Source organism: Dicentrarchus labrax, unplaced genomic scaffold (genome assembly GCF_905237075.1).
Source record: "Dicentrarchus labrax unplaced genomic scaffold, dlabrax2021, whole genome shotgun sequence".
NCBI classification, from domain to species: domain Eukaryota; kingdom Metazoa; phylum Chordata; class Actinopteri; family Moronidae; genus Dicentrarchus; species Dicentrarchus labrax.
In genome coordinates, this window is record NW_026136711.1 from 2,813,805 (window position 1) to 2,840,431 (window position 26,627).

General features: G+C 39.2%; 2 protein-coding genes across 2 annotated transcripts; one reads left to right on the top strand and one right to left on the bottom strand.

Annotated features, from left to right (window-relative positions):
- Positions 1-163: 163 nt before the first annotated feature.
- Positions 164-21,345, top strand: abcf1 (ATP-binding cassette, sub-family F (GCN20), member 1). Its single transcript, XM_051415427.1, has 27 exons — positions 164-376; positions 2,891-2,940; positions 3,064-3,141; positions 3,286-3,412; positions 3,493-3,527; positions 3,623-3,712; positions 5,225-5,275; positions 5,521-5,614; positions 6,755-6,804; positions 6,900-6,980; positions 7,063-7,158; positions 7,867-7,989; positions 8,192-8,292; positions 9,050-9,135; positions 9,233-9,372; positions 13,942-14,090; positions 14,178-14,261; positions 14,609-14,733; positions 15,532-15,644; positions 16,721-16,895; positions 17,331-17,405; positions 18,000-18,070; positions 18,303-18,335; positions 19,337-19,505; positions 19,588-19,652; positions 19,734-19,806; positions 20,886-21,345. Exons 1-27 carry the CDS (start codon positions 316-318, stop codon positions 21,050-21,052), a joined length of 2,562 nt encoding a protein of 853 aa, XP_051271387.1. The 5' UTR covers positions 164-315; the 3' UTR covers positions 21,053-21,345.
- Positions 21,332-26,120, bottom strand: mrps18b (mitochondrial ribosomal protein S18B). Its single transcript, XM_051415397.1, has 7 exons — positions 26,005-26,120; positions 25,172-25,331; positions 24,604-24,701; positions 24,430-24,498; positions 23,159-23,225; positions 23,020-23,079; positions 21,332-21,639 (listed from the first exon to the last, which is right to left on the bottom strand). Exons 1-7 carry the CDS (start codon positions 26,083-26,085, stop codon positions 21,443-21,445), a joined length of 732 nt encoding a protein of 243 aa, XP_051271357.1. The 5' UTR covers positions 26,086-26,120; the 3' UTR covers positions 21,332-21,442.
- Positions 26,121-26,627: the final 507 nt, after the last annotated feature.

Below are 26,627 nucleotides of genomic sequence, written 5' to 3' on the forward strand. Positions count from 1 at the left end.
ATTTTATATACCCTAGGGGCATCCAAGAGGGCACTTCTGCAGTGTTTTTTTAAAAAAAACTATGCGTCCACCAGAAGAGGGCAACGGCGTAGTGTAGCGTTAACTCCAGAAGATGGCAGTAATGCTACACAAGGGACGTAAGCTGCAGAAGAAGAAGAAGAAGAAGAAGAATGAAACTTTGGTGGTGACCCGGCATGTGCATCATCACGTCGTAGGGCCGCAGGACATGTGTGTGGCTGGTAAACCCTACTAGATATAAAAAAGGATATAGTTTTAGCTAGATTATTTCCAGGAAGTCGCAGATAAAGAAACAAAATGCCCAAGAAAACGAAGGAAGAAGCAGAGTGGGTGGGCGAGGAAGAGGCCCCGGCAGCCGGTAAGATATGTGAACGTTGACTGAGAAGCTAGCCAGTAGCGACAAAGCTAGATCATCTAGCGGTAGTCTGGGTAAGGTGCCAGTTGCGCCAAACTCCATTGAAAATCTTGTATTTTTCACTCCAAAATGCTTATTGGCAACAACGTGTATCTGGTCATAAACGACTTTAGCTCTTTCATGAATCGTTAGAATCTTGTCATCAATTCGGATTTACGACCAGTAACCTAAAGGCGTTGATTTTAGTAGAATCTAAACTTTGACAACTGATGTCAATTGCTCATCAAGCTAGCTAATGTTAATGTTAATGGTAAATAGAGCCTTTAACGCTGTTATAACCGCTATAATGGCCAACGTGTTATGAAGAGGCGAACCTACGGTTGATGAGCATCTAATCTAAACATGCTGTAGAGTTTAACGTTGTATACAAACAAAATAAAGTCTATCTATATCATATATAATTGTGTTATTTACTAATTAAGTTTGGTGTGACAATACATACACTGGGGCGTTTGGTTCTCAAATGTGAGTGTGTTAGCACTGACCATTATAGCTAATATCCTTACATTTCAGTGATAAATGGAACAGTGAATGGCGCGTCCGTCTATTCATGAAGGTGATGCAATACTATTGTAGGCAGTGACATACGTGAAATAATGTGACACTTTAGTCTCATTTGGACAGTACACATCTGCTACTGTTCTGACTCCAGCATTTACTTTATAGCTTTGACTTTCTGTAACTGTATTAAACAGATAAAGTGAAAAAAAGAAATGAAACAGTGACTGTGGATTTAAAAAGTGCTGACTCTCGGTGTTTGGGGGTGGACAGTGAAAAGCCACTAGCTCTTTATACAGATGGCTGACAAATGACTGGCATAGGTCAATGTGTCAGTAAGATGTTGTTCCTCCATGAGCCTCCAGAACATTTTCAGTGCTCCTCGTCATCATATAATAGTAATAGTAGGGTTGCAAAATTCCGGAATTTTTCAAAGTTGGAAACTTTCCATGGGAATAAACAGGAATTAATGGGAATAAACTGTATATTTTTAATATTGCTTGCTCTAATACTGTTAGTCTATCACAGGGAACTTACGTGTAGTTGAAAAGAAACATCTTGCAGGATAATCTTGCTTAAAACAACCTGATTTAATGCAGCTTCAGTTGAATGTCCTCCCTATATTCGTCAATGACATGCACACACGCAGTAATCTGCATAGGCTACTACATACCTCAACATTTAATTTTTAAAATTTTTTTTGGGGGGGGGGTTAATACATAACCCATTGCTATTAACCTATTTGGGTTAATTGTATTGTACGCATATAACCATAACCATAACCATAGCCATAGTAAATCAAAGGCAGCATGCTAGCTACCATCATATGTTAAGCTAAAGGTCAGTGGTTTGGGCTACTACTTATGGTGCTATCCATTTGTCTCGTAAATCCCCCGACCAAGTTGCTCTGACGCGAGACGGCTAGTGTTATTGTTAGCTACATTAGCCTATTTAGCAAACAAGCTTGAAAACAAAACTTTACATTGTATTGCACGCAACCTGTCTGCTTATTACAAAACAAAATGTTTATATTTATGTTTGTATAAGATGGAGTTTGTATGAATTACCCAACTTTTCCAGTTAATTCTCCTAAATTCCCATTAATTCCCATAATTTCCATTAATTCCCATGACAGTTTCCAAATTGGAATGTTTCCAAAATTCCCCAGCTTATCTTTCCATGGAAAGTTTCCGGAAATGTACCGGAAAATGTCCACCCCTTTGCAACCCTAAGTAGTAGTAGTAATAATAATGATTCATTTTGCATTCTGCAACTAATTTGACACCAATATTAAAAATGGTATAATTTTTTTTGGTGTATTTTAATGCGTACAGTTACTTTCTGTCCCATAATGAGAGACTATGGCTAGAAGTCCTACAGTTTTTATTTCAACGTCTTCAAATTAAAGGAATGTAAAGGTCCAGTGTGTAACATTTAGGAGGCTCTATTGGCAGAAATGGAATATAATATTCATTGGTATTTTTTATTAGTGTATAATCACCTGAAAAGAGGAATCATTATCTTTGTGTTACCTTAGAATGAGCCATTTATATTTACAGACACTGCATGTCGCTTTCCATGGAGTTGAACTGTCATGTTTCTAAAGTTAGGCAGAAGAGAAAGACCAAACACTGGCTCTAGATAGGGGCATTCATGTTTTTTCATGAGTTTCCCAGCTGCAGTAGGTTTTCATTTGTGCTTAGAAGGGGAGGGTGAAACCAGTAAGTTACAATTTACAATTAGACTGCTAATTCCTACACAGTGGACCTTAAAGCTGCAGTAGGTAGCATAGCAGAGGGAAAACCAGAAAATGTGTAACATTGGCCTCTCCTTCGTGGGCATGCTGTCTGATGACCAGTCACAGTCCTAATAATGTCAGACAACCTTTATCTGTATATGTCGCGTAACCCCTGATCTCATTGATGTTTTTGTGAAATTAAAAAACTTTTTTTCTTCCAGCAGAAAAAACTGTGAAAAAGGGGAAGAAAGATAAAAAGGGGAAAAAGAGTGTAAGTATTTACAGTGGATCATTGTTTAGTTTCTAAGCACTGAAATGCTTCATAAGTTGATGTTTCCTCTTTGCCTCTGTGGCATTATAATGCAGATTTGTTGTGTGATTTGTTTTTCTTCAGTTCTTTGAGGAACTCTCCACAGATAGCAAACCTGAAAAGGCAGATGATGTGGCTGTGAAAGACACACAAGGAAAACAGGTAATCTTCACAAGATGACACTGTCAATGCAAATACAATTTCCAGCCTAATGTGACTTTCTAGGCTTGCAGCAAGTGAGAGGTCCAGTTCTGTGCTATTAATGGCAAGTATGGGTTTGAATATGAAATAAACAATGCTTTTCAGCCTCAAAAAAAGAAGAAAGACCGGCGGAAAGGAAAAGGTGGCGATGCAGATGACGGTGATGATGAGGATGTCATGCTGAAGTTGAAAAAGCTTTCAGTGCAAGCAAGTGATGAGGAAGAGGAACCAGGTCTGATCTTTTTAATACAGATAATTCTTATTCTCACATATTTACAGTAATTATTAAGTGCTTTCTTTTCCTTTCCACAGTCATCGCCCCCAATAGAGGGAACAAGAAGAATAAGGTTTGTCATTGGTCTATAGTGGCACGATGTGCTCGACCGCCACCTTCCTAAATCTCAACATGTTGGCAGTGTTAAGCATCTTTGGTGTCCTTTAGGGTGGAAACATCTTTGCTGCTCTCAGCCAGGGCCAGAGTGATGAGGAAGAGGACACTGATGAGGATGAAGAAGATAAACCAGTAAAAAAGGTAGAGTGCTGTATTTCATATTTCTTCAAAGTACCACAAAACAAATGCAGCATTAGCGTGTGGTGTTCAGTGATCGCATCTCTGGATGTTGTACTTGAAATGAGGCTACCTTTTGGTGCTGCTAACATAAAATATTTGTTGGAAAGTGTTTGCACTCATTTATGTCATTTGCTGAAATCTGCACAAAACCCTGATTCACCTTTGTGTTCGCATGGACAGAATATGGCCCAAAGGTCCCCTCATATAGAAAGTTTAAAGTGATATGCAGTACATTTTGCTATATATATCCTGATGTATGCATTTAGCACTTCATAATTAAATTGAAAAGTTATGTTAAAAAGACAAAATGATCTAGATTTCTGTCTTTTAATAACTGAATTTTCATTGTTATAGAAATATTCCATGCTACATTCAAATCAAATTACAACACAGAAAATAAAGTGAAGAGGTGCATACATACACACACACAGTGTTCTCCTGTAGAGAGAGCCACATAGACCATAGACTGTATAAAGTATGGACGTAGTCTCTGTGACGTCACCCATATGTTCCTTAAGAGCCGTTTTGAAGCTCAGTGTGGTCGGCTCTGGCCATAGCAGTCTTTGCAGTCCTGGCTCCACTAGCTCGCGGCTAATCCAAAATGGTCAAATTGCCTAATTGACCGTACCTAAATCCCGCCGCTTTTTGCTCGGTGCTCCAATAACGGTTGAGCAAGCCTTGGTCAACTCTCTCCATTTTGCACTTAGATGAAAAGAACCACATTTTGAATTGCTTACATTGAATTGCTAGCAAGCTAGTTACATCTGAAAGATGTTAACAAACGCTAGCTTAATATCAACATCAGTTCTTTTATCTTTGAGCCATCTTTAAGATGTGGTTGTGTTTTAAATATAGACAAGCCTAGCACATAGCATATCTAAGTACAGGAAGCCCCATTTTTTTCAAATGGTGGCAAAGTCATGACCCGCCCTACTCTGCCTCTGATTGGCTTGTAGTTTCCTTCATTGGTTTAATTGGTTAGGTTAAAGGCATGAAGAGTAAAATTTGTTCGGGTGAGAAAGGCAGTATAAGCCAATAAGAGGCAGAATAGGACAGGTCATGCCTTTTTGTGCATACATTGTGTACAGGAAAGGAAAAAAATAATGGTGGTCTGATCAACACTTGCTCTGCTGTTATTGGAGCATGGAAAGAAAAGGGGCAGGACTTAGTTTGGGTCAATTGGTGTTAGGGGAAAATGCAGCAAATCACACATTAGAAATATCCTAAAAGGACACATCAGTAACTGAACTGACCCTTAAAAAGTACGAATGAATGTGGCATTAAAAAGCAGTTTGTGGTATGTGGGACTTACAGGTATAAGAGTGCAGCCTGACAATGATAATAAAGCATCTTAAGGCGTTTTCCTTTGATTTTGGTGCTTGTAGCAGCAACTTGTCTGCTTTGACAGATGTATGACTACATTCACTCAAAGTTCTGGCTATATCTGTACGTGTTTGTGCGTGTTTGATACAGGAGGTTGAGAAGGACAACAAAAAAGATAAACCTAAGCCTAGGAAGTTGGAGGTGGGTCTTTCTTATGTCTTCTATTTCTTGCATTTTAACATCTCTTTTTCATCCACTCATTAATCCATGGACAGAATATGACTCTGGAACACAGATTTGTGTCACAGTATTAGAATTATTAGAGTATTTTCTTTTTCATCTGCCTGACAGTTTGCAGGTCTTTTCTCTAACTCAATCCATTTTGAGACATTTCCCAGATGCTACAACTTTGCTTGCTCAGTGATTTGTGTGCCTGTACTTGTCAGACTGCATCTGAAGAGGAGGATGAGGCAGAGAAAGAGGATGATGAAGAGAAAACTACAAAGAAGACCAAGAAGGTAGAAGCCAAGTCCAAGGTGGGTGCTTCTGAAGATCTAAATCTTTGAGCAGATACTGTACGGCTTAAGCAGGATTTCAACACTGAATTGACTATTCGGTAAGGGTCATTGTCCAATCATAGTTTAGCAGCAGTAACCTGGCATGGCAGACCCTGACAAGCTTTGGGTTTCTCCACATGTTGAAGTGGTGTGCTTGTGGCTCTGATAGGTTTCTGCCTCTTAAAAAGGCAGTTTTTCCTTGCCCCCGTCGCCAAGGTCTTGCTCATGGTGGTACTGTTGGGTCTCTGTAAATGATGTTATAAAGAGTTCGGTCTAGACCTGCTCTATTTGAAAAGTGTCCTGAGATAACTTCTGTTATGAATTTGCGCTATACAAATAATATTGAATTGAATTTAATCCCTAATTTGGGATCCATAATCCTTTTTTGGTTCTCTACCCTTAAGTGATCGGTATACTCGCCGTTCCCAACCTGTCGCGCGACAACGTGACGTCAAAATTACGTAGATCTCACTGGCGCGCCAGGATTTTGGCCCGGTCGCGCACCACTCTTTTTTTCAGCTGAGCGCGACAAAGTGGTAACAGGAAGATGGACGGTCTGTACGATCCTTCAATGAAGGAACACAGAGATGGCCAGAGGTGCCAGAATTCATGGCGAGAAATCACCATGAATGTTGGAAAAGAGGAGGACATATGCTGGAAAATTTGGAAGAACCTCCGCGACCGATTTGGAAAATAAAAAATAAAAAAAACTTTTTCTTCTTCTTCTAGTGCCTAGAAATAGCAAAGTCGGTAGCCTCTCCTCGGGAACGACACCTCTGCGACCACTACGCGCAAGTATATATAGTCACGGCTCGTGACGTCACATTGTCGCACGACAGGTCGACAACGGCGAGTATACCGAGCGCTTTAGTTTGGGAAATACTGGTCTAGAGTATTTGACCTTTTACTTATAAAGGTTAATTTACTCGTTGAACAGCACAGCCTGAAATGCCTTCAATATGAGAAGTCATTCAGTGAAATTCATAATTTTGGCGCAGAATGAAATGTGTTGATCTCCCTTAAGATACCTTTTTTTAATTGCATGCATTTGTAATATCAGTTTTTTTACATTGGATTTAGATGCTGGGTTAAAAATTTTTACAAAATCATTTTTAGTCTCCAGAAAATGATGAAGACAAGAAGCCAAAGAAGGGGAAGAAAGAGCAACAAAAGGCAAGTTATAACCACCGATGTTGGTTTGGCTATTTTCATTTTATCTAATTTTCTGCATCTTCTGGCAGTGATGTAATTTAACTCTCTCCATGTAGAAAGGAAAACCTGCTGAGCGATTGCCCAGTGAGGATGAAGATGTGGGGGATGATGAGAGCGATGGAGGTGACATGATGATGGTAAGTTTGTCTTCCGCAAAGCTGTCCCTTCTGTGCTTTGGATCAGTGTGTTAACTTCTCTCTCTCTGGCTCCAACCATCAGAGTGCTGAGGATGTCATTGCAGAACAAGCCAAGCAGCAGGAAGATGACCCGTTTGCTAACCTTAGCAAAAAAGAGAAGAAGAAGAAAAAGAAGCAGGTGATCACTATATTCGCTGTCATGAACATGTCTGTGAATATAGTTGTGTAGTTGTGTTACTTCATTCCCTCATAGTGATTTTATTTCCTCAGTCTCAGAAAAAATTTTCCTTAAATTCTGGAAAAAACATAGCACAAAGAACACACAACAATATGCATTAAAAACAAGCAACAACCCCTTTTGTTTGCATTTGTAAACAAAACTACTCAACCAATCTCGACCAAAGGTGCTCTCTTTCTCTCGAGCTGGGGAGGAGGGGCCAACGTTGAATGGTGCATTTACAATGGACAAATCCTGCTGCGTACACCTTTTTAATTGTATTTCTTTCATTTTGTGAAACTAGCTTACATTTTCTATCTTATCTTCTTTCTCTGGCAGCTAAAGATGTTTTGTCAAGTGTGCAACGTTTCCTTTTTCATCTGTGTTTTTTGGATTTGATATTTAGAACTTTTAGTCAGACAATACAAGACATTTGAAGACATCACCTTGAGCATTAGGAAATTGTGATGAGCGTTTTTCACTATATTGTGACAGTTTATTGACCAAACGAAAATCATCTAATCAAAACAATCGACAGAGAATGTATGATGAAAATACTGGCTGGTTGCAGCCCTATAAAAAGATAGGTAATCTAAATTTCACCCTGTTTTTTAATGTATTAAAATGTACAATATAAAATGGAATCCATGTTGGTGTGTATTGTTACAGCTGGAGTATGAGCGTCAGGTGGCCAGTGTTCGTGCTCAGAATGCGTTGGAGGGAGATTTCTCCATTTCCCAGGCTGAGATGTCCTCCAGACAGGCCATGCTGGAGAACGCCTCGGATATCAAGGTAACAGACTGATTACAATCTTCTCAATGAATGGCTTAAATTGTGAAATTCTGCTCTCTTCGACCATAATGAAAAAGTGAACCTAATTACTTATAAGGACTTTGTGTTAAAGTTTTTTAGATGCTTTTAACAATGAAGAAGCAGTTTGGAAACGTACTATAGAACCAGTCTCTGTTGGTAAAGATCTGTTTTTGTCCTTTAGCTGGAGAGGTTCAGCATATCTGCTCACGGCAAGGAACTTTTCGTCAATGCTGACCTTCTAATTGTAGCGGGAAGAAGATATGGTTTAGTTGGACCAAACGGGTAAATATCTTTTTTTCCCCCAATTACTCACATATTTGTTGCTCCCCAGGCCCCACTGCTCCGTATAATGTATAGGATGGGTCAAATGCAAAGGACAGATTTAAATTCAGTAAAATTCCTGAGAATATAAGAATGAAGCCTGAAAGGCCCTGGATATTATATTATAAATATATTCATTACTTATGACCTGCTGACATGCAATAATAAATATATATATATATATATATATTATTATTGCATGTCAGCAGGTTATAGACACATATATTTCACTAGTTTCAGATTTCAGAGTCTGTTCACACTGACATAGGCTGATAAAGATAACATAATATTGTATATTAAAGCATTTGCAGGAAACACCTGGCCTGAATTAAAAACAACCAAAATCAAAAAGTTTTTACCTACTGCAGCTTTAACCAATGAAAGCAACACTTAGCGCCAGATTAAAAATGAGAAGCTGATATCTGGCTTTTACACTGTTCTTTTGCTAATAATAATTAGCGTTACAGCTTTGCGAGTCCATGTATTTTGCCAACCTCAGTGTCAGAATTGAAATAATTGTTCCCATTCATACATTTGCACTCACACATGCAGCAGAATGCTGCACTGTAGAGTCTGACTGACGTACAGGAGAGCAGCGCTGCAACACTAGGCAGGCTGAAGTGGACAGGACACTGAATAGTAGACAGTGTCTTGCTTTCTCACCTATACATTGATAATTACTGATTCAGTGTTCTCTTGCTTTTGTCTCATCTTTCAGCAAAGGAAAGACCACATTACTGAAACACATAGCCAACAGAGCTCTCAGTATTCCCCCCAACATTGATGTTCTGCTGTGTGAACAAGGTAAGTGACCTGTCAGAATGTGCTCCCATCATCTGCGTCTCTGTCCATCATGCTGTTATCGGCCACTGACCCCGCCATGTCCTTGTGTTTCTGTCAGAGGTGGTAGCTGATGACACTCCAGCGGTGCAGGCGGTGTTGAAGGCAGACACCCGCCGCCTGAGGCTTCTGGAGGAGGAGAGACAGCTCCAGGCTCGTCTGGAGAAGGGAGAGGACAGTGTGGCTGAGAGGTTGGACAAGGTGAGTGCGTGTGTGTGTGCGTGCGTGTGTGTGTGTACTACCATGGTGTGATATTTAAAGCCAAAGTCAGCCTGCTAAACTGGCAGTCAAATACCAGTAACCAGTTTAGTTGGGGCCACGTGTAACACTGCTGCCTATATGATTTTGATATTTTCGTCACAGTACTATGGGGTCTAATCATAGTCATAGTGGACTGTCACCTTTTCTTTAAACAGAACAAAATATTTAGAAATATACTGGCCAGGTTGCCATAAAATTCTGTGAATTGCTTTGTTTTTATTAATGTATTTTATTGAAGCTTTGTTAGCTAAGTTAGTTAATATTCAGTTTGTAGAGTTGTATTCAATTTATTTGTATAGCGCCAATTCATAACAGAAGTTATCTCAGGACACTTTTCAAATAGAGCAGGTCTAGACCGAACTCTTTAAAACATTAATTACAGAGACCCAACAGTACCACCATGAGCAAGCACTTGGCGACAAGGGCAAGGAAAAACTGCCTGTTAAAAGGCAGAAACCTAAAACAGATCCTTCGGCTCTAGGTGGGTGGTCGTCTGTCTCGACCAGTTGGGGTGAGAGAGAGAGAGAGAGAGACAGAGAGAGCGAGAGAGGCAGAGAGAGCGAGAGACAGACAGACAGGTGCACAGCAACAACAGTATTGGCAATGGCAATCTAGCAGGACCATGGCAGGAGGCTCCACCAGGATCGATAAGACGAGAAAGCACAAGAACTCCGGGGAAGAAGTGAAGTTGGTAACATGCATTAATGGAACATGAATGAGGGAACATGGTTCAGGACTCACCTGATCCAGCCCTAACTATAAGCTTTATCAAAGAGGAATGTCTTAAGCCTACTCTTGAATGTGGTGAGGGTGTCTGCCTCCCGAACCACAACTGGAAGCTGGTTCCACAGGAGAGGAGCTTGGTAACTGAAGGCTCTGGCTCCTGTTCTACTTTTAGAGACTATAGGAACCACAAGTAGCCCAGCATTCAGAGAGTGCAGTGTTCTAGTGGGGTAATAGGGTACTATGAGCTCTTTAAGATATGAAGGGGCCTGACCATGAAGAGCTTTATAGGTGAGCAGGAGGATTTTAAATTCTATTCTACATTTTACAGGGAGCCAGTGCAGAGAAGCTAGTACAGGAGAGATGTGATCTCTTTTTCTAGTTCCTGTCAGTACTCGTGCTGCAGCGTTCTGAATTAATTGGAGCGTTTTAATGGACTTATTGGGGCAACCTGATAATAAAGAGTTGCAGTAATCCAGCCTTGAAGTAACAAATGCATGGATTAGTTTTTCTGCATCTGTCTGTGATAGTATGTGTCTAATTTTTGTAATATTACGTAAATGAAAGAAGGCAGTCCTGGAGGTTTGCTTTATGTGGAATTTAAATGACAAATCCTGATCAAAGATAACTCCAAGATTCCTGACAGTGGTGCTAGAGGCCAAGGTAATGCCATCTAGAGTAACTATATCTTTAGACAGTGAGTCTCTAAGGTTTTTGGGGCCAAGAACAAGAATTTCATTGTTTTCTGAGTTTAACATCAGAAAATTGTAGCTCATCCAGGATTTTATGTCCTTAAGACATGTTTGTAATTTAGATCATTTGATTAATTTCATCGGGCTTGATCGATAGATATAACTGCGTATCATCTGCATAACAGTGAAAGTTAATGGAGTGATTCCTAATAATGTTGCCTAAAGGGAGCATATATAGAGTAAATAGTATTGGTCCAAGTACAGAACCTTGTGGAACTCCATGACTAACTGTAGTATTTATTGAAGATTAATCGTTAACATGTACAAACTGCGAACGATCTGATAAATATGACTTACACCAGCTTAGTGCGGTTCCTTTAATGCCAATTTGATGCTCAAGTCTCTGTAAAAGAATATTATGGTCAGTGGTGTCAAATGCAGCACTAAGATCTAATAATACAAGTACAGAGACAAGTCCATTGTCAGAAGCAATCAGAAGGTCATTATTAACTTTAACCAGAGCTGTCTCTGTGCTATGATGAACTCTAAATCCTGACTGAAAATTCTCAAATAAACTATTGTTATGTAGAAAGTCACACAACTCTTTGGCGACTACTTTCTCCAGGATCTTAGAGAGAAAGGGGAGGTTAGAAATCGGTCTATAGTTAGCTAAAACCCCTGGGTCAAGAGTGAGCTTTTTAAGAAGGGGTTTAATTACAGCTACTTTAAAGGACTGTGGTACATATCCTGATAATAAAGAAAGATTAATCATATCCAGTAAAGAAGTGCCAATTAAGGGAACAACTTCTTTAAGCAGCCTAGTTGGGATCGGGTCTAATAGACAGGTTGATGGCTTCGATGAAGAAATGATTGAAGTTAACTGATGAAGATCGATTGCAGAAAAACAGTCTAAATATATATCTATGTTTACAATAGCAAAAGTCCCTGAACTTGGAGAGCCACTGATAACTGTTGATGGCAGTTGGTGATTAATTTTCTCTCTAATAGTAATAATTTTATTATAAAAGAAGCTCATAAAGTCGTTGCTACTTAAGATTATGGGGATATGTGGCTCAATAGAGCTGTGACTCTCTGTCAGCCTGGCTACAGTGCTGAAGAGGAACCTAGGGTTATTCTTATTTTCTTCTATTAGTGCTGAGTAATAGGCTCCTCTGGCATTACGGAGGGCCTTTCTATAAGTTTTAAGATTATCTTGCCAAATTAAGCGATATTCTGATAATTTGGAAGAGCGCCATTTCCTTTCAGATTTCCTAGCTATTTGCTTTAACTGGCGGGTTTGGTGGTTGTACCATGGTGCTAATCTCCTATGTTTTAATAATTTCCTTTTTATAGGAGCGATAGAGTCTAATGTTGATCATAGTGAGCCTGTAGCACTATCGACAAGATTATCAATTTCAGAGGGACTAAAGTCATTATAGGACTCTGTTAAATTCAGACATGGCATTGAATTAAACACTGAAGGAATCTCCTCCTTAAATTTAGCTACAGCACTGTCAGATAGACATCTGCTGTAGGAAGTTTTGCCTAATGGGTTATAATCTAATAGTATGAATTCAAAAGTTATTAAATAATGGTCAGATAGGAAAGGATTATGTTGGAAGACTGTTAAATGTTCAATATCAATGCCATATGATAGAACAAGGTCAAGAGTGTGATTAAAACAATGAGTTGGTTTATTTACACTCTGACAGAAGCCAATTGAGTCTATTAATGATATAAATTAGTTACTAAGGCTGTCATTGTCAAGACATGAATATTAAAATCACCTACAATAATTACTTTATATGATTTAAGGACTAAACTTGATAAAAACTCTGAGAATTCAGATATAAAATCAGAGTACAGTACAGGAGCGCGGTACACTATAACAAACAGAACTGGCTGCAGTGTTTTCCAGGATGGGTGAGAAAGACTAAGAACAAGGCTTTCAAATGAATTATAATTTAGTTTAGGTTTAGGGTCTATTAAAATGCTCGAATCATATATGGCTGCTACTCCTCCTCGGCCGGTGCCTCGAGGAATGTGAGTATTAATATGACTGGGGGGGTGGATTCATTTAGGCTAACATACTCCTCGTGGGACAACCAGGTCTCAGTAAGAGAAAGTAAATCAATATCATAATCTGATATTAATTCATTCACTAAAACAGCTTTAGATGTTAGTATGTCAGTTTTCCTTAAAAATAAAGTCATAACATAGAACAAGAACACAGTTAGTAAAATTATGCAAGCTGACAAAACAAAAGTTCTTAAATTAACAAAATTAAAAAAGGAAAAGAGCAAAAAGCAAAATGAGCTTCTTGTCTGAAAAAAGTGAGTTATCATATTCCATGTTTCCGACAAGTTTATCCTTCAGAACAGACGCAACCCGGCCTTCCTGTAGTCCCCTTTTAACTAATTCTTTTGGTTTTTGAATCACTGGTGTAGAGGAAGAGCGGGTTGTCCTCTAATCTGAAGGTTGTTGGTTCGATCCTCCCGCCACATGTTGAGGTATCCTTGATCCAAGATACTGAACCCCAAATTGCTCCTGATGATCCTGTGCATCCTTGTGTGAATGTGTGTGAAAGGGTGAATGTGGCACGTAGTGTAAAAGCGCTTTGAGTGGTCAGAAGACTAGAAAGGAGCTATACAAGTACAGAGCCATTTACCAACACAACTCTAAACAAGTGCTAATAACTGTCTGCCATATCAACTTGTTGTTGTCAGTGTTGTGTTCACAGCTGGTTCTTCTGCCCACAAGTGCCAAAATATATATCAATGCAGATCTAAAGGATGAGTGCACTACAGGGAAGACATGCTTTTTGTAGTTTTGGTCATCATTTTTAATGATAAAATTGTACTTATCAAAGTAATTGCTGAGAGCTGGGAAACTGTTAAAAGATGCTTAATTCCACCAGAAGCACTGGCGCAGATTTCACAAGCCTCCCTGCCGTGTCTGTTTTTGACATTTAACAGTTCAGATGCACTCACCTTTAGTTTGACAGCTTGAAAAATCTGGATAACATGTTGGCTTGTTTATAACTTGTCTGATCATCTGATCTGTCTTTCTTCTCATTGTCTCTACTCCTCCACAGGTCTATGAAGAGCTGAGGGCAATTGGTGCCGCAGCAGCTGAGGCCAAGGCCAGGAGGATCCTGGCTGGTCTGTCATTTACCCCTGAGATGCAGAACAGACCCACCAAGAGGTTCTCTGGAGGGTGGAGAATGAGAGTTTCCCTTGCCAGGTACGCCATGAACAACCTATGGAATGGAACTGGTCCAACATGAACCTGTTATAAGTTTAGTTTTCATATACCCTTCTGCGCCCACAGAGCTCTTTTCATGGAACCCACTCTACTGATGCTGGACGAACCCACCAACCACCTGGATCTGAACGCTGTCATCTGGCTCAACAAGTACAAAGCAGCTTTTTAATCTAATGTGTTTCCCTGTGTCCTATCACTGATCATTTAATGAGACTCAACAATCAACTATCTTTCTCACCTCTACAAGCTTCAGCAAAAATGACAACAAACCTTTTATAGAAATTACCTGCTGCAGCTTTAATCGCTTGGTTTTTTTTGTCCAGAAACTGGTGAAAAATGGCAATCAGATTAATTTAATATTTATGTTCATCAACTAATCGTTGCTGCTTCCAGGTGCTGCAGGTTTAATAAGACAAATAATTTGATGTAGCTTTATAATACTGCAGCTGTCTGTGCTGGTCCTTTTTAGAGATTTATGTTCTCTTTCCTACTTACAGCTACCTTCAAGGCTGGAAGAAGACTCTCCTCATAGTTTCCCACGACCAGAGTTTCCTTGACGATGTGTGTACAGATATCATCCACTTAGACAACCAGAAACTCTACTATTACAGAGGCAACTACTGTAAGTATCCTCACTGATTGTGGATATGTGTTGAGTTTATCGATGGACGACATGACTGCTCTCCAAAAGTGAAGCCAAAACATCTGGATCACCCCCTGGTGGCTGGCTGCAGTATAGGTCATAAAGCCATTTTAGCGGATGGGACAGGGGCCAAACTAAACATCAATGTACACATAAAACAACATTTTCCCAAAGATGGTTTCTGGTATTTTAGATAGTTGTTATCACATCGATGTTTGTTCAAGTGTTAATTTTTCTAACAAGTGATGTTTGAATTAGTTGAATTAGAGATGGGACAGGGGTGGGACATTGATACCACATCGCCACCCACTGTGCAGACTCTGTCTCCAAATGGCAGAAGATGGCAGTGGCTTTGTCCAGAATATAAGGGCTTCTTTTTTGTACTGTGTGAGGAAGTGGAGACACAACATCCATCTTTATATATTTTGATGGTTGTGCTTAAGATTCATTTTTCATTTCATCATCTTTTTCACTTCTTCACTCTTTTGTTTCCTGTTTTATTGCTAAGAGTTCAATTCCGTCTAAGTAGGAGAATGTGTGCCTTTTTTTTAATAGATCTGAAATCCAAGTTTAATTACACATTTTTGTAACTCTCTTCCAGTTAGAATGGAATAAACTTTGAATAATTACATCACTTAGCTATAGAGAATTAATAGACTATCGCCGCCCAGCGGGGAGTGTTGAAATATGGTGGAAAACTAGCAGGACTCGGCTAGTAGTACAGACAGACACAGCTGAAAACCAAGCTGACCAATTACTTTGTTTTGTTTTTTGAAGTGACCTTCAAGAAGATGTACGTGCAGAAGCAGAAAGAACTGCAGAAACAGTACGACAAGCAGGAAAAGAAACTCAAAGACCTGAAGGCTGGTGGCAAGTCCACCAAACAGGCTGTGAGTATAACTGTCCCCCCAAAGTTTAGGTTCATCCATCTGAAAGGTGGCCCCAAAACAAAATGAACTAGACTTTAAGGCCCGGACACACCAACCCGATTATCGGCCGTCGGACGTCATCGGACAGTCGGGTGAGGTCGGTGACTCGAGTCGGTTCGGTGTGTCCCTTGCCGTCGTCAGTCGCTTTAAATAAGGGTTCCAAAACATCTGTATTTGAGGACTGAGACTCAATTACCCATCTTTCTCAGCTCTGATTGGTTGGTTTCATTCAGGCCCGGTGGATTCTTGCAAATTCCATTAGGAGCTCTAGAATGAACCAGAGGAACCTGGTTTGTTCACAAGTCTGTCTCATGTACTGCTGTAAAGATATAGTGAACGTTTCAGTAAAGTTATTTTCATAAGTAATCTACTGCAGCTTTAATTGGTAGAAAAAGCTGATTGGATTTTTAAAAATCATATTACTAAAATGATCTGAATCCAATGGTACCAAGTTTTTGATATAACTTAGACACAGCCATTTCTGTATCACACTGTATTTAGTTGTTTCTCATTTTATCACAGGAATACATTATACAATGTTTGTAAAGACTGCCCAGTGGCAATTCTGAACCAAGAAAAAGGCAAAAACAACAACAGATTATCGTTTCTCAGTTTGAATATACATTGTAACAGTCCAGAATGTTTGTGTATAAAAAAATTAAGAATATCTGAAATGGGCGAACGGTTAGCTCTGTTGGTAGAGCTCGCGTCCCATGTACCGAGGCTGAGTCCGTGCTGCAGCAGCCCAGGGTTCGAATCCGACCTGCGGCCCTTTGCTGCGTGTCATCCCCTCTGTCTGTCCCCCTTTCCTGTCTCTCTCCAGCTGTCACTATCATAAAGGCAATAAAAGCCCCCCCATAATAAAGAATATTAACCTGTTGTTTGACGTTTTTTCCTTCTAAATATAAACCCTTAGTGACTAACGACTAAAAAAGGGTTTGGTAGCCTCAAACTTCCTCATACCGATTAGAAAAAGCTCAAAGGTTTTGTGTCTAACAACAGTTTTTATAAATGTTTCTTTAAATGTTTCCTCTCAGGAGAAGCAAACTAAGGACGCCCTGACCAGGAAGCAGCAGAAAGGCAAGAAGAAGGGAGGCCAGGAGGAGGAGAGCCAGGACGCCACAGAGCTGCTGAAGAGGCCTAAAGAGTACACTGTCAAATTCACCTTCCCCAACCCACCTCCTCTCTCACCACCCATACTGGGACTACACAGTAAGAACATCTGCAGCTCAGGGCTGTTTTTTTCCCTGTACAGAAAATCTTTCTGAAGCACAGGTGACAGCTGCCTGTCCCATATATGAAGCTGAGCTGAACACAGAGGTAAATCTTGAAGGTCATGATGGGGACAACAATGTCTGTCAACTATTGTTTGCGTTAATGTTTAGTTTTAAACATGTATGTGTCTTTCCCAGGGCGTCAAATACAGACACTGTTTAAATGCAGCAAAAAAGAAACAGTAATAGTTGCTCAAATTACTATGTGTTGCTCAGTTAATGATCAACTTTCTTTCTCAGCTCTGATTGGTTGTTTTTGTTCAGCCCCGGTGGATTCTTGCAAATGCCATTAGGAGCACTAGGAGGAGCGAGAGGAACCAGATTCTTTTAACAGATATCTGTCAAATGACACCATGCTTTCTCTCCTGTACAGGTGTTGACTTTGGTTATGAGAAACAGAAGCCTCTCTTCAAAAATGTGGAATTTGGAATTGACATGGACTCTAGGAGTAAGTATGCTGCTTTTATCTATTATCATTTTAGGATACACGAATGGAACAAAGAGCTGCAACACAAGAGGCATTGTTCACATATTGGCCTGTGTGCTTGAAGTGTCGGTGGAGGGTTAAAAAGTATATCCACCGGGGGCAGATCAGATCTTTCTTGAGAACTTCTGATTTTGGAAGGTGAACAGAACTAAAAATGGATGGCACTTTACACTCCTGAACAAAATCTTAAGACCGGGGGGAAAATTGCAAGTATTCACATTTTGCGTTGGAACATAACCAGGTTGTAAGTAGAGCTTCAAAATGCAAAAAAAAGAAACAGGAGCAAGAGACAAAAAAATAGAGTAGGCAATTTATTGAAAACTGCATTTAAACTCAAATCAAAAGTTTAAGTCCATAGCCTTAAAAAATCCAAATCTGTGCAAAAAACTGGCTTTGATGTCATTTTCTATCAGGCATTCAGACGGTCTTAAGATTTTGTTGAGTGTATTGTTGAGTTTCTCTTCCAAATTTCCCTCCATTGTTGTGGTTTGTTCAGTCTGCTGCTGACCTTCCTTCACACCATGATGTTTCTGACATGACTGTTCCTTCTTTCAGTTTGTATAGTAGGACCCAATGGTGTTGGGAAGAGTACCCTGCTGCTGCTGCTCACTGGCAAATTAAATCCTGTAAGTCTGAAGATAAAGAAAATGTATGTGTAATGTATATATGTATAATGTGTGTATATGTATGTGTGTGTTATATTTATATATATATATATATATATATATATATATGTATATATATATATATATATATATATATATATATATATATATATATGCGTGTGCGTGTGCGTGTGTGTGTGTGTGTGTGTGTGTGTGTGTGTACTACTGAGTTGACTTGGTGTTTCTTTTTTAGACTAAAGGTGAGATGAGGAAGAATCATCGCTTGGTGAGTAACTTACTCTAAAAATACACAATGGGGATGGTTTCTTTATTGAAAAAAGAGGCCAAATCTAGCAAGGAAGCCATTGAGTTTTATCCTAGTAGTAGTAGTAGTAGTAGTAGTAGTAGTAGTAGTAATAATAATAATAATAATAATAGTAATAATAATAAAAGAAAGGCTGTAGTCTCTGTGAGGTCACCCACAGGTCCGTGAAGAGCCATTGTGAACTCAGTGTAGTCGGCTCTGGCCGTCACCATCTTGGCAGTCCTGACTCCGCCGGTTCCCGGCTAATCCAAAAATGGGCAAAGAGGTTGAGCATGGGTGGAGCTGAGGGCGGCTGAATGAAGCCTGGTTACTGAAAACAGATGCCTGTGATGGCATCCACTCGTCACTCAAAGCGACCACGCCCTTAATTATAGGCGATGTGTCAGCTCCTTTAAGTAAACCATGAGAGCCAATTTTGATTTCTTTCTTTTTTTTAAATAAATGAATACAAGGCTGAATAATAGGATTATACTATAATGTATTTGTTACATACAACCCAGAAACGTTTCATTTTGGTAAGCAAGCATGGTTAGACTTTTCTATGTTGTTGGTTTTGTATAATTACATTGAATAATTTTATTGTGTGTATATATAACATATTATGATAAATGGGCACACTTTATTTGGCTGAATTACAAAAAGCAGATGTGGAAGCCAAAAGACTGACTCTTATTGCTAAGCTGAGCCAAATGAGAGATAATTCCCCATCATTATTATGTATGCATAACTTTAAGCCTTAATATAACTTAAATGGGTGGGTTATATAAAAATTCACCCCCAGTACTGTTGTCATGAACCGGGAAATTTCCTATAGAGACCAAAACAGTTCTTGTACCAATCTGTAAACAGGTTGCTGTAAAAAACAGATGCACTGAACATAATGAAAAGACTGAAGTGGCTCCAGGGTATTGGTCAGTTTACATGAAGAGAAGCTGTAACTTAAGTGTTTTGTCTGCCTCCAGAAAGTGGGTTTCTTCAACCAGCAGTACGCTGATCAGTTGAACATGGAGGAGACCGCCACAGAGTACCTGATGAGGAACTTCAATCTTCCGTACCAAGACAGCAGGAAGTGCCTGGGACGTTTTGGCCTTGAGAGCCACGCCCACACCATCCAGATCTCCAAACTTTCCGGTATGAACATTGAACCGTCGTTTACTGTCACCTGTCATGAGCGATATTTTCTAACACTGTGTCTGGATTTGATCTCTAACAGGTGGTCAGAAGGCCAGAGTAGTGTTTGCTGAGCTGTCCTGTCGTCAGCCTGATGTACTGATCTTGGTAAGGGCCACTGAGCTTTTGGTCCACACTGTGAAACTTCCAAAAATTATTTTATGACTAACTCCCTTATTTCTCTCATAGGATGAACCCACCAACAATCTGGACATTGAGTCAATTGATGCCTTATCAGAGGCCATCAATGAATACAAAGGAGGTACGAGTGCTCATTGTGTATTTTCCATACGAGGTGTCCACCAGGAAGAAATGAATTCCCAACTGATGAGCTAAAAATCAAAGGATCATACTAGTGCTTTGGCACTTTTAAACTTGTGTCCTGCAAATCATGGACATGCATCATTCTCCAGAGCGTGCTGTAGTGTAGGGATGGACAGTATGAATTTAGACAACCGGTAGAGCCCGCCCTGCACACAACAAAAAGGAGGAGTTGGTTTAAAAAAATAAAAATAAAGGCTAATGCAACTTCAGTCAGTGTTGTTTAAGTTCATACTAGTTCAACAAGAGCATGCTCAAAGTTTTCCCATTACTCACATAATATGGAAGCCATTTTCACCAGAAAAAGAATGAAAAATGTATATAAATATACACTGTATGTAAAGTCTGAATAATGAGATTCTTAGTGAAAATACTGACTCATTATTTTACAGTATTCTTTTTTTTTTAAAGTTATTTTTTTGGCCTTTTGTTGGCTTTATTGATAGACAGCTGTAGAGACAGGAAAGGTCGGTAGAGAGAGAGGGGATGACACGCAGCAAAGGGCCGCAGGTCAGATTCAAACCCAGGCTGCTGCAGCAACTCTGTATATGAGTCACCAGCTCTACCGACTGAGCTAACCGGGCGCCCATTATTTTGCAATATTAAAGCTACAGTAGGTCATTTTATATTTATTATTGCTGGAACTTATATCCTGACATTAGTACATGAGACAGATAGTGATACAATCTGGCTCCTCTGGCTTCACCAATCACAGGCAAGAAGAGGGGTGATTGTTGAGTCTCATTCCCAGGGTGTCAAATACAGACGCAAACTTCCAACCCAAACTGTGTTTATATCTTTCTGTGCTCTGATTGGTTGTTTTCATCAAGGCCTGGTGGATTAGGAGCACTAGGAGCCAGAGGAACCTATTTTTTTTTCATATATTATGTCTCATGTACTACTGTCAGGATATAGTGAAAGTTTCAGCAAATATGACAAAACATTACCTACTGCCGCTTTAACATCAGTATACTGTTTTGGTCTTTTATTATGACTTTAACACTTTCCCTTCTTATCCAGCTGTGATCATTGTGAGCCACGATGCCCGGCTCATCACAGAGACCCAGTGCAACCTGTCGGTGGTGGAGGACTGCACGGTCAACCAGATTGACGGAGACTTTGACGACTACAAGCGGGAGGTGCTGGAGTCCCTGGGAGAGACCATGGTCAACAAGGTCAACCCATGATAACACAGAGCAGCTGTCAGGAGGACACACTACTGCACATCACTGTGTCCCCCAATCATACGCTCCCTCATCTTCATCTGGACCGCTCAGCATGTCTCACGAAATAACACTGATAATAATAACTGTTGGATTTGTTAGGGGTAAGGGTATCTATTCCCTGTCTTCTGGACTGTAACATCTTTAACAGGCTGGAGTTATTGATCCTATTATTACATTTCTATAAATATAGATGGAGGTAAATTGTCTCCAACAATGATCTACAAAAGCGAAACAATAAAATCAATTTTTCATCATGTCTTTTATTGTGCAAGTTTTATTTTCATACGTGTAGGTGTGAAACCAGTGTGGAAACTCAGACATTGTACATATGTATATCACAGAGAGTTCCCTTCACTTTAAGTAAGCTCTGTATGTCTTCTTGACTTTAGCCACTTCCTTTTCATCAGGTGTTATTTCACCATACCATGTATACCAGGTGTTGCCAGAGATTAAGGACTGGGGAGGTGGTGTGGAGCCCACAGCATCATGGGAATTAGAGTAGTTCTCTCCTGAAAATTCCACATGTGGAATCTGAAAGGGGATTAAACCTGAAAGAGGACACAGGAAAGTGTTAATCAATATAAATTTAACCATCTGATGACAAGTTGTAATACCTTCAATGGAGAAACCCTGGTCTGCCCTACCTCAAAAGCTGCTAACCACCTATAAGAATGTCAGCAGCGGTGATGAGAATAACGGCGTTACTTTTTTCAGTAACGAGTAACCTAATTGATTACTCTTCCCAACTTAATAACGCCATTACTGCCAGAAAATGCGGCGCGTTACTATTATTGAATCTGTTTTTTTCATCAGACCAACTAGATCTCTGAGCCGAGAGGCAAAGACTTTTTTTTACTGTTCTTCCTTGGTTAGTGGGCAGTGCACGAGACAAGCGCATAAATGCTGACGATTGGCTGAGGTTGAGTAAAATTTCATGGTAAGCCAATCAGAGGTAGAGTTGGGCGGGTGTTCGAAAGCACGCATAGTCCGACACACAACGAATAACCCAAGCGAGTCAGTCAACGAGAGACAGGTATGGCGAGTTGTGTTGCATCTTATTACATTTGCACTAAAAAGAGTGTATATATTGTTTGAATACATTTTTGGTACATTGCTTAAAGAGCATCATTTAATTTAGATTTATTTGTTGGCTGGCTGCAGCCTCTTGAAGTGAGATTGTCAATGGTCAGAGAAAGAGATTTATTTTTATGGAGATGTATTTTTTATTTCTTATGTATTACCTATTTATGTTTGGATTCCTTAGTTTTGCTATACATTGTACTTTTCAGTTAGATTGAAAGCACCTCATATTGTTACACTGTTCTACTTTTTCGAGGAAGAAAATACTTGAAGTACAGTATATCTACCAATTGTCTGAAGTTTTGTTTTGTTTTATTTGCACTACAAACAGTGTATATATTTGTAATTTATATTTGGTATAGTGCTTAACAAGCATAATTTAATTTTGCCCAGTTGTGGCCTGTTGAGGGACAATAAATATCAAAAGTTCAAAACATCTATTGTGTTATTTGTATGGATCCACTATATAAACATAATCTACATACATGGCATTTGATTGGAGGCTAGTCTCACTTTGTTCCACAGCAACATTAAAATAGTTTAGACTTGTGTGCATTGTTTGTTCATAATGTATTAAGTGTCCATTTCATTATAATATTCAGAATCTATTCTGTAAGACGTACCCCCAAAGCCCAATCTGATCAGCTCAAGTACCCCTTCATCAACACCAACATTTTCATCTCACTTCATATACTATACAGCACAACAGTCACATTTACTGCCATCTTTGAAGTACTGTGTACTTAAAATGTTAGTTTCCAAAAGAACAATAGAAATGCAGAGATAAAATGACAGTTTATAATAAGGCACTCCATATTTCATATGAAATCTTGTTTTGTGTTACGTACCTTGATCATTTGCTGTCCTGATGGCCTCAGTTAGTTTCTTCTGCTGCTTCCTACACACACCTGGAGACAGTACAACCATCACAACATGATCCCCCTGGTTATCAACCGGATTACATGTGCTCACTTTTCAACTTCTTACCAGTTTGAGTGGGATCGTACACCATCCCAGTGTGGGGACTGATGAACTGCTGCAACAATTTCACATTCTACAAGATAAGATATATTTGGGTAAGCGTACCATAGGAGAGGAAATGAGGCAAAATAAAGCTCTTCATGTTCAATCTAACTATGCTGAAGCTAAATACGAAGTGATATCACCCCAATTGGAACAATTAATAACACAAGAAAGAGAGCTAATTAATAATATTGACTGCAAACATTCCAGCATACTATGAAATCTATTCTAGCATTCATACTAGTTTTTCAGGGTTTTGTGATTAAACTGTTTTAATAAGCCACTCCCCTTTTGTGTACAACTCATCACTGACAATGATTACTGTTGTTGAACACATTTGATCTTGGTCTATTCAGAAAGGTAACTAATGAGTGTATTATTCAACAGTGATGCTCAGAAGCTACATTAGGTAACTTTTAGAAAAATAATTGTCATATTTGCTGAAACCTTAACGGTAGCACAAAAGACAGATTATTTGAAAAAAGAAAAAAGATCAGGTTCCTCTGGCTCCTCCTAGTGCTCCCAATAGCATTTGAAAGAATCTCCCAGACCTGAATGACTACAACTGATCAGCGCAAAGAAAGACGAGTGATTGTTGAGTCTCATTCACAGGGTGTGGGACCCTGGTAACGACTCAACAATCAACTATCTTCAAGCTTCCAACCCAAAGAGTCTTTCTATCTTTCTTGGCTCTGATTGGTTGCTTTTGTTCAGGCCCGGTGGATTCTTCCAAATGCCATTAGGAGCACTAGGAGGAGCCAGAGGAACCTGATTTTTTTTCACAGATTATCTGTCTCATGTACTACTGTCAGGATATAGTGAAAGTTTCAGCAAAACTTTTTATTTTTTAATTACCTACTGCAGCTTTAAATATAGATATGTATCAGTTCCAGTCCTGATTATGATGAAAAGCTTTTAACTGGACTGACACTTACATGTTTTGGCGAAAAACCTTTTATTAAACTTGTGCATTAAACAACTGTTTTTCTTGCTTATATTTGTTGTGGTCCTTGACAAGTTTTTTTTTTTTAAGTTTATAACAGTTAAGATGCACTCTAGTTTTCTTGTTTTCTTTTGTTACTGCACCGACTTCACAGAAGCAGAGTGGTTAGAATATAAAGCCTCAGACTCTTAGACATTGGTGGCAAAGAACTGATAACGTATAATGAAACACTACAGTGTACTGTAACTCAGTGTGTTTGATGCACGGTGAGAACTTCAGAGTGTCAACCCACCTGGTGGTGGATAATAACGTTTGGATCCCGACAAATTGGACAGGCATTTCCACATATCTTGTCTCCTCTCTACAGAAACAGTGTTGATGTTACTGTAAATAACAGGTTCGATGCATGGAGCCAGTGTAAGGTGGATTTTAAAATAAAATAAAATAATTGAAATAGAAATTTTACAATGCAGGTCTTGCGTGTCTTCTGTGGGGGAATGCCTCCTTTGTGGTTCCTCCTGTAGCCTGCCCACACTGGATTGGTTCCATACCTCTCAATGTACTCTGTCAGGGGAAAGGAATATAAAGTAAAACCACATACAGAGGCTAACAATGATAATTAGATTAGATTAGATTCAACTTTATTGTCATTGCACAAAGTACAAGTACTAAGACAACAAAAAGCAGTTTAGCATCTAACCAGAAGTGCAAAGAACAGTACAGTGCAGAGTCATGTACATATTTAGAGTGACACTAAAAATAACAATATAGGTATATCTAGGAATTTGCTAGCAAGATATATACATGAGCAGCATTAACAGAATGAACATAGTGAAGTGAATACACTAAGATATATATACAGCTTGTAGAAACAATTGCAAAAAATATGAAAAAGTGTAATTAACAGTATGAGCAGTAATTATATAGAGCGGATGTAGGTACAAGTATTAAACTGGTTTATATACAGACAGCTAGACATTAATACACTATACATATATACAGTAGGACAGTATTGATTTTTTTCCTTTACATACCTTCACTCTCCAGATAATCCCAGGGTCTGTCATTGTAGCGAGGGAGAGCCTGGGCAGCCTCCTTTTCCTGGAGTGATGCTGCTTGGCAAAAAAAGTGACTTGGAGGTAGAAACAGAGGGAGACCCGGGCATGTTCTCACAGGAAGCCTCTGCACACAGGACTTAAAGCAAAACAAAAACATCTTCATATTTTGAAAAAGAAACTAATTGAATTTCTTATTAATAATATTCTAAGAAAATATTACATACACATATGACAATTTGCCATGTCAATTCTAGTGCTGCAGGCACTGTATAAAATAAATGTATAAGAAAAACTTAAACTTATGTCTAACTGTAATGGATGCGTGAAGCCTGTGATTACATGTATCAATTACGGTCAGTATCAAGTTTCTACATAACAAAAAACAACAACAACAACAACAACAACAACAAATCTTCCAATAAGCCCATTGGCGTCAGTCTTTTAACATCCAGCATTCTCTAGTTCCAATAATGCCGTTAACCTACAGAATACAGTCAGTAGCACACCTTACTGAGAAACAACACAATGTCCTGTGTCCTATAACCAATAACCTTCCAATTCAGTTAAGTTCACGCAAGGATGAACGTTACATGACATTGTGTCGTTACTCTAGTCTAGCTACCATTAACGTTAACTAAGATAAAGATAAAGATATTCCTTTATTGATCCCCGTTAGGAGAAATTCAGGTCGACACAGCAGCAACAGGTCCAACGTTTCTTCTGACTTCAACATAGAAATCCTTCGTACAAACGAATCACGCTAATTAATCGGATGATTTGTATATCAAAAGCAAAATTAAATCTAATACCGGGTACTGTCGTAATGGATGTAAAACTGAAGGTGATAGACGGTACCAAACCCTCAAGATGCCTTGGATGGAGGCGGCCATTTTTCTCTGTCAGAGACTGGGGTTAGAGGTGAAAGGTTAAAGGGCTATATTGTAGCCGTGTTAAGCGTAAAATCGGATATCAAAATGTGACCAATAAATGATTTAGACTATGCATATCAGTTGTATTTCATTGTGTTTATTTTAGTCGGTTGGGTATAAATGATTGTTAAAATGTTGCGTTCTCTGACTGGCGCATGTGACCCTCACGGCCCTAGAAATCAGTCGCCATTTTGAAGAAATAATATTAACTAAATATATATATCAGAGAATTAATACAATCTAGCTAAATCAACAAAATGCGATGGTGTGTTTTATTTTCTTTTTAATTATACAAATACACAATACTTTTATGGTGAATCTAGCGAGTAATTCCATATAATAGTTTCCAAATTGAAAGATACGCCATTATGCCCTTGGCCAGGCAGAGAAGGGCGGTCATCCACCATTTTGTTTCACCGAAAACGGAAAAAACGTTGTCTGTGACGTAAAAAACGTCACGTAGTATAAAATCTAAGTCCCTCCTCTTCGAGCTCATTCCTGGA

Excerpts from the sequence above, each read along its gene's own strand:
- abcf1 (XM_051415427.1), top strand. The coding sequence starts at position 316 with ATGCCCAAGAAAACGAAGGAAGAAGCAGAGTGGGTGGGCGAGGAAGAG. Across the intron at positions 3,413-3,492 it reads TGATGAGGAAGAGGAACCAG|TCATCGCCCCCAATAGAGGG; the intron begins GTCTGATCTTTT and ends TCCTTTCCACAG. Across the intron at positions 16,896-17,330 it reads ACCCATACTGGGACTACACA|GTGTTGACTTTGGTTATGAG; the intron begins GTAAGAACATCT and ends TCTCCTGTACAG.
- mrps18b (XM_051415397.1), bottom strand. The coding sequence starts at position 26,085 with ATGGCCGCCTCCATCCAAGGCATCTTGAGGGTTTGGTACCGTCTATCA. Across the intron at positions 25,332-26,004 it reads ATCCATTACGACAGTACCCG|TCCTGTGTGCAGAGGCTTCC; the intron begins GTATTAGATTTA and ends TTTTGCTTTAAG. Across the intron at positions 23,226-24,429 it reads ACGTTATTATCCACCACCAG|AATGTGAAATTGTTGCAGCA; the intron begins GTGGGTTGACAC and ends CTTATCTTGTAG.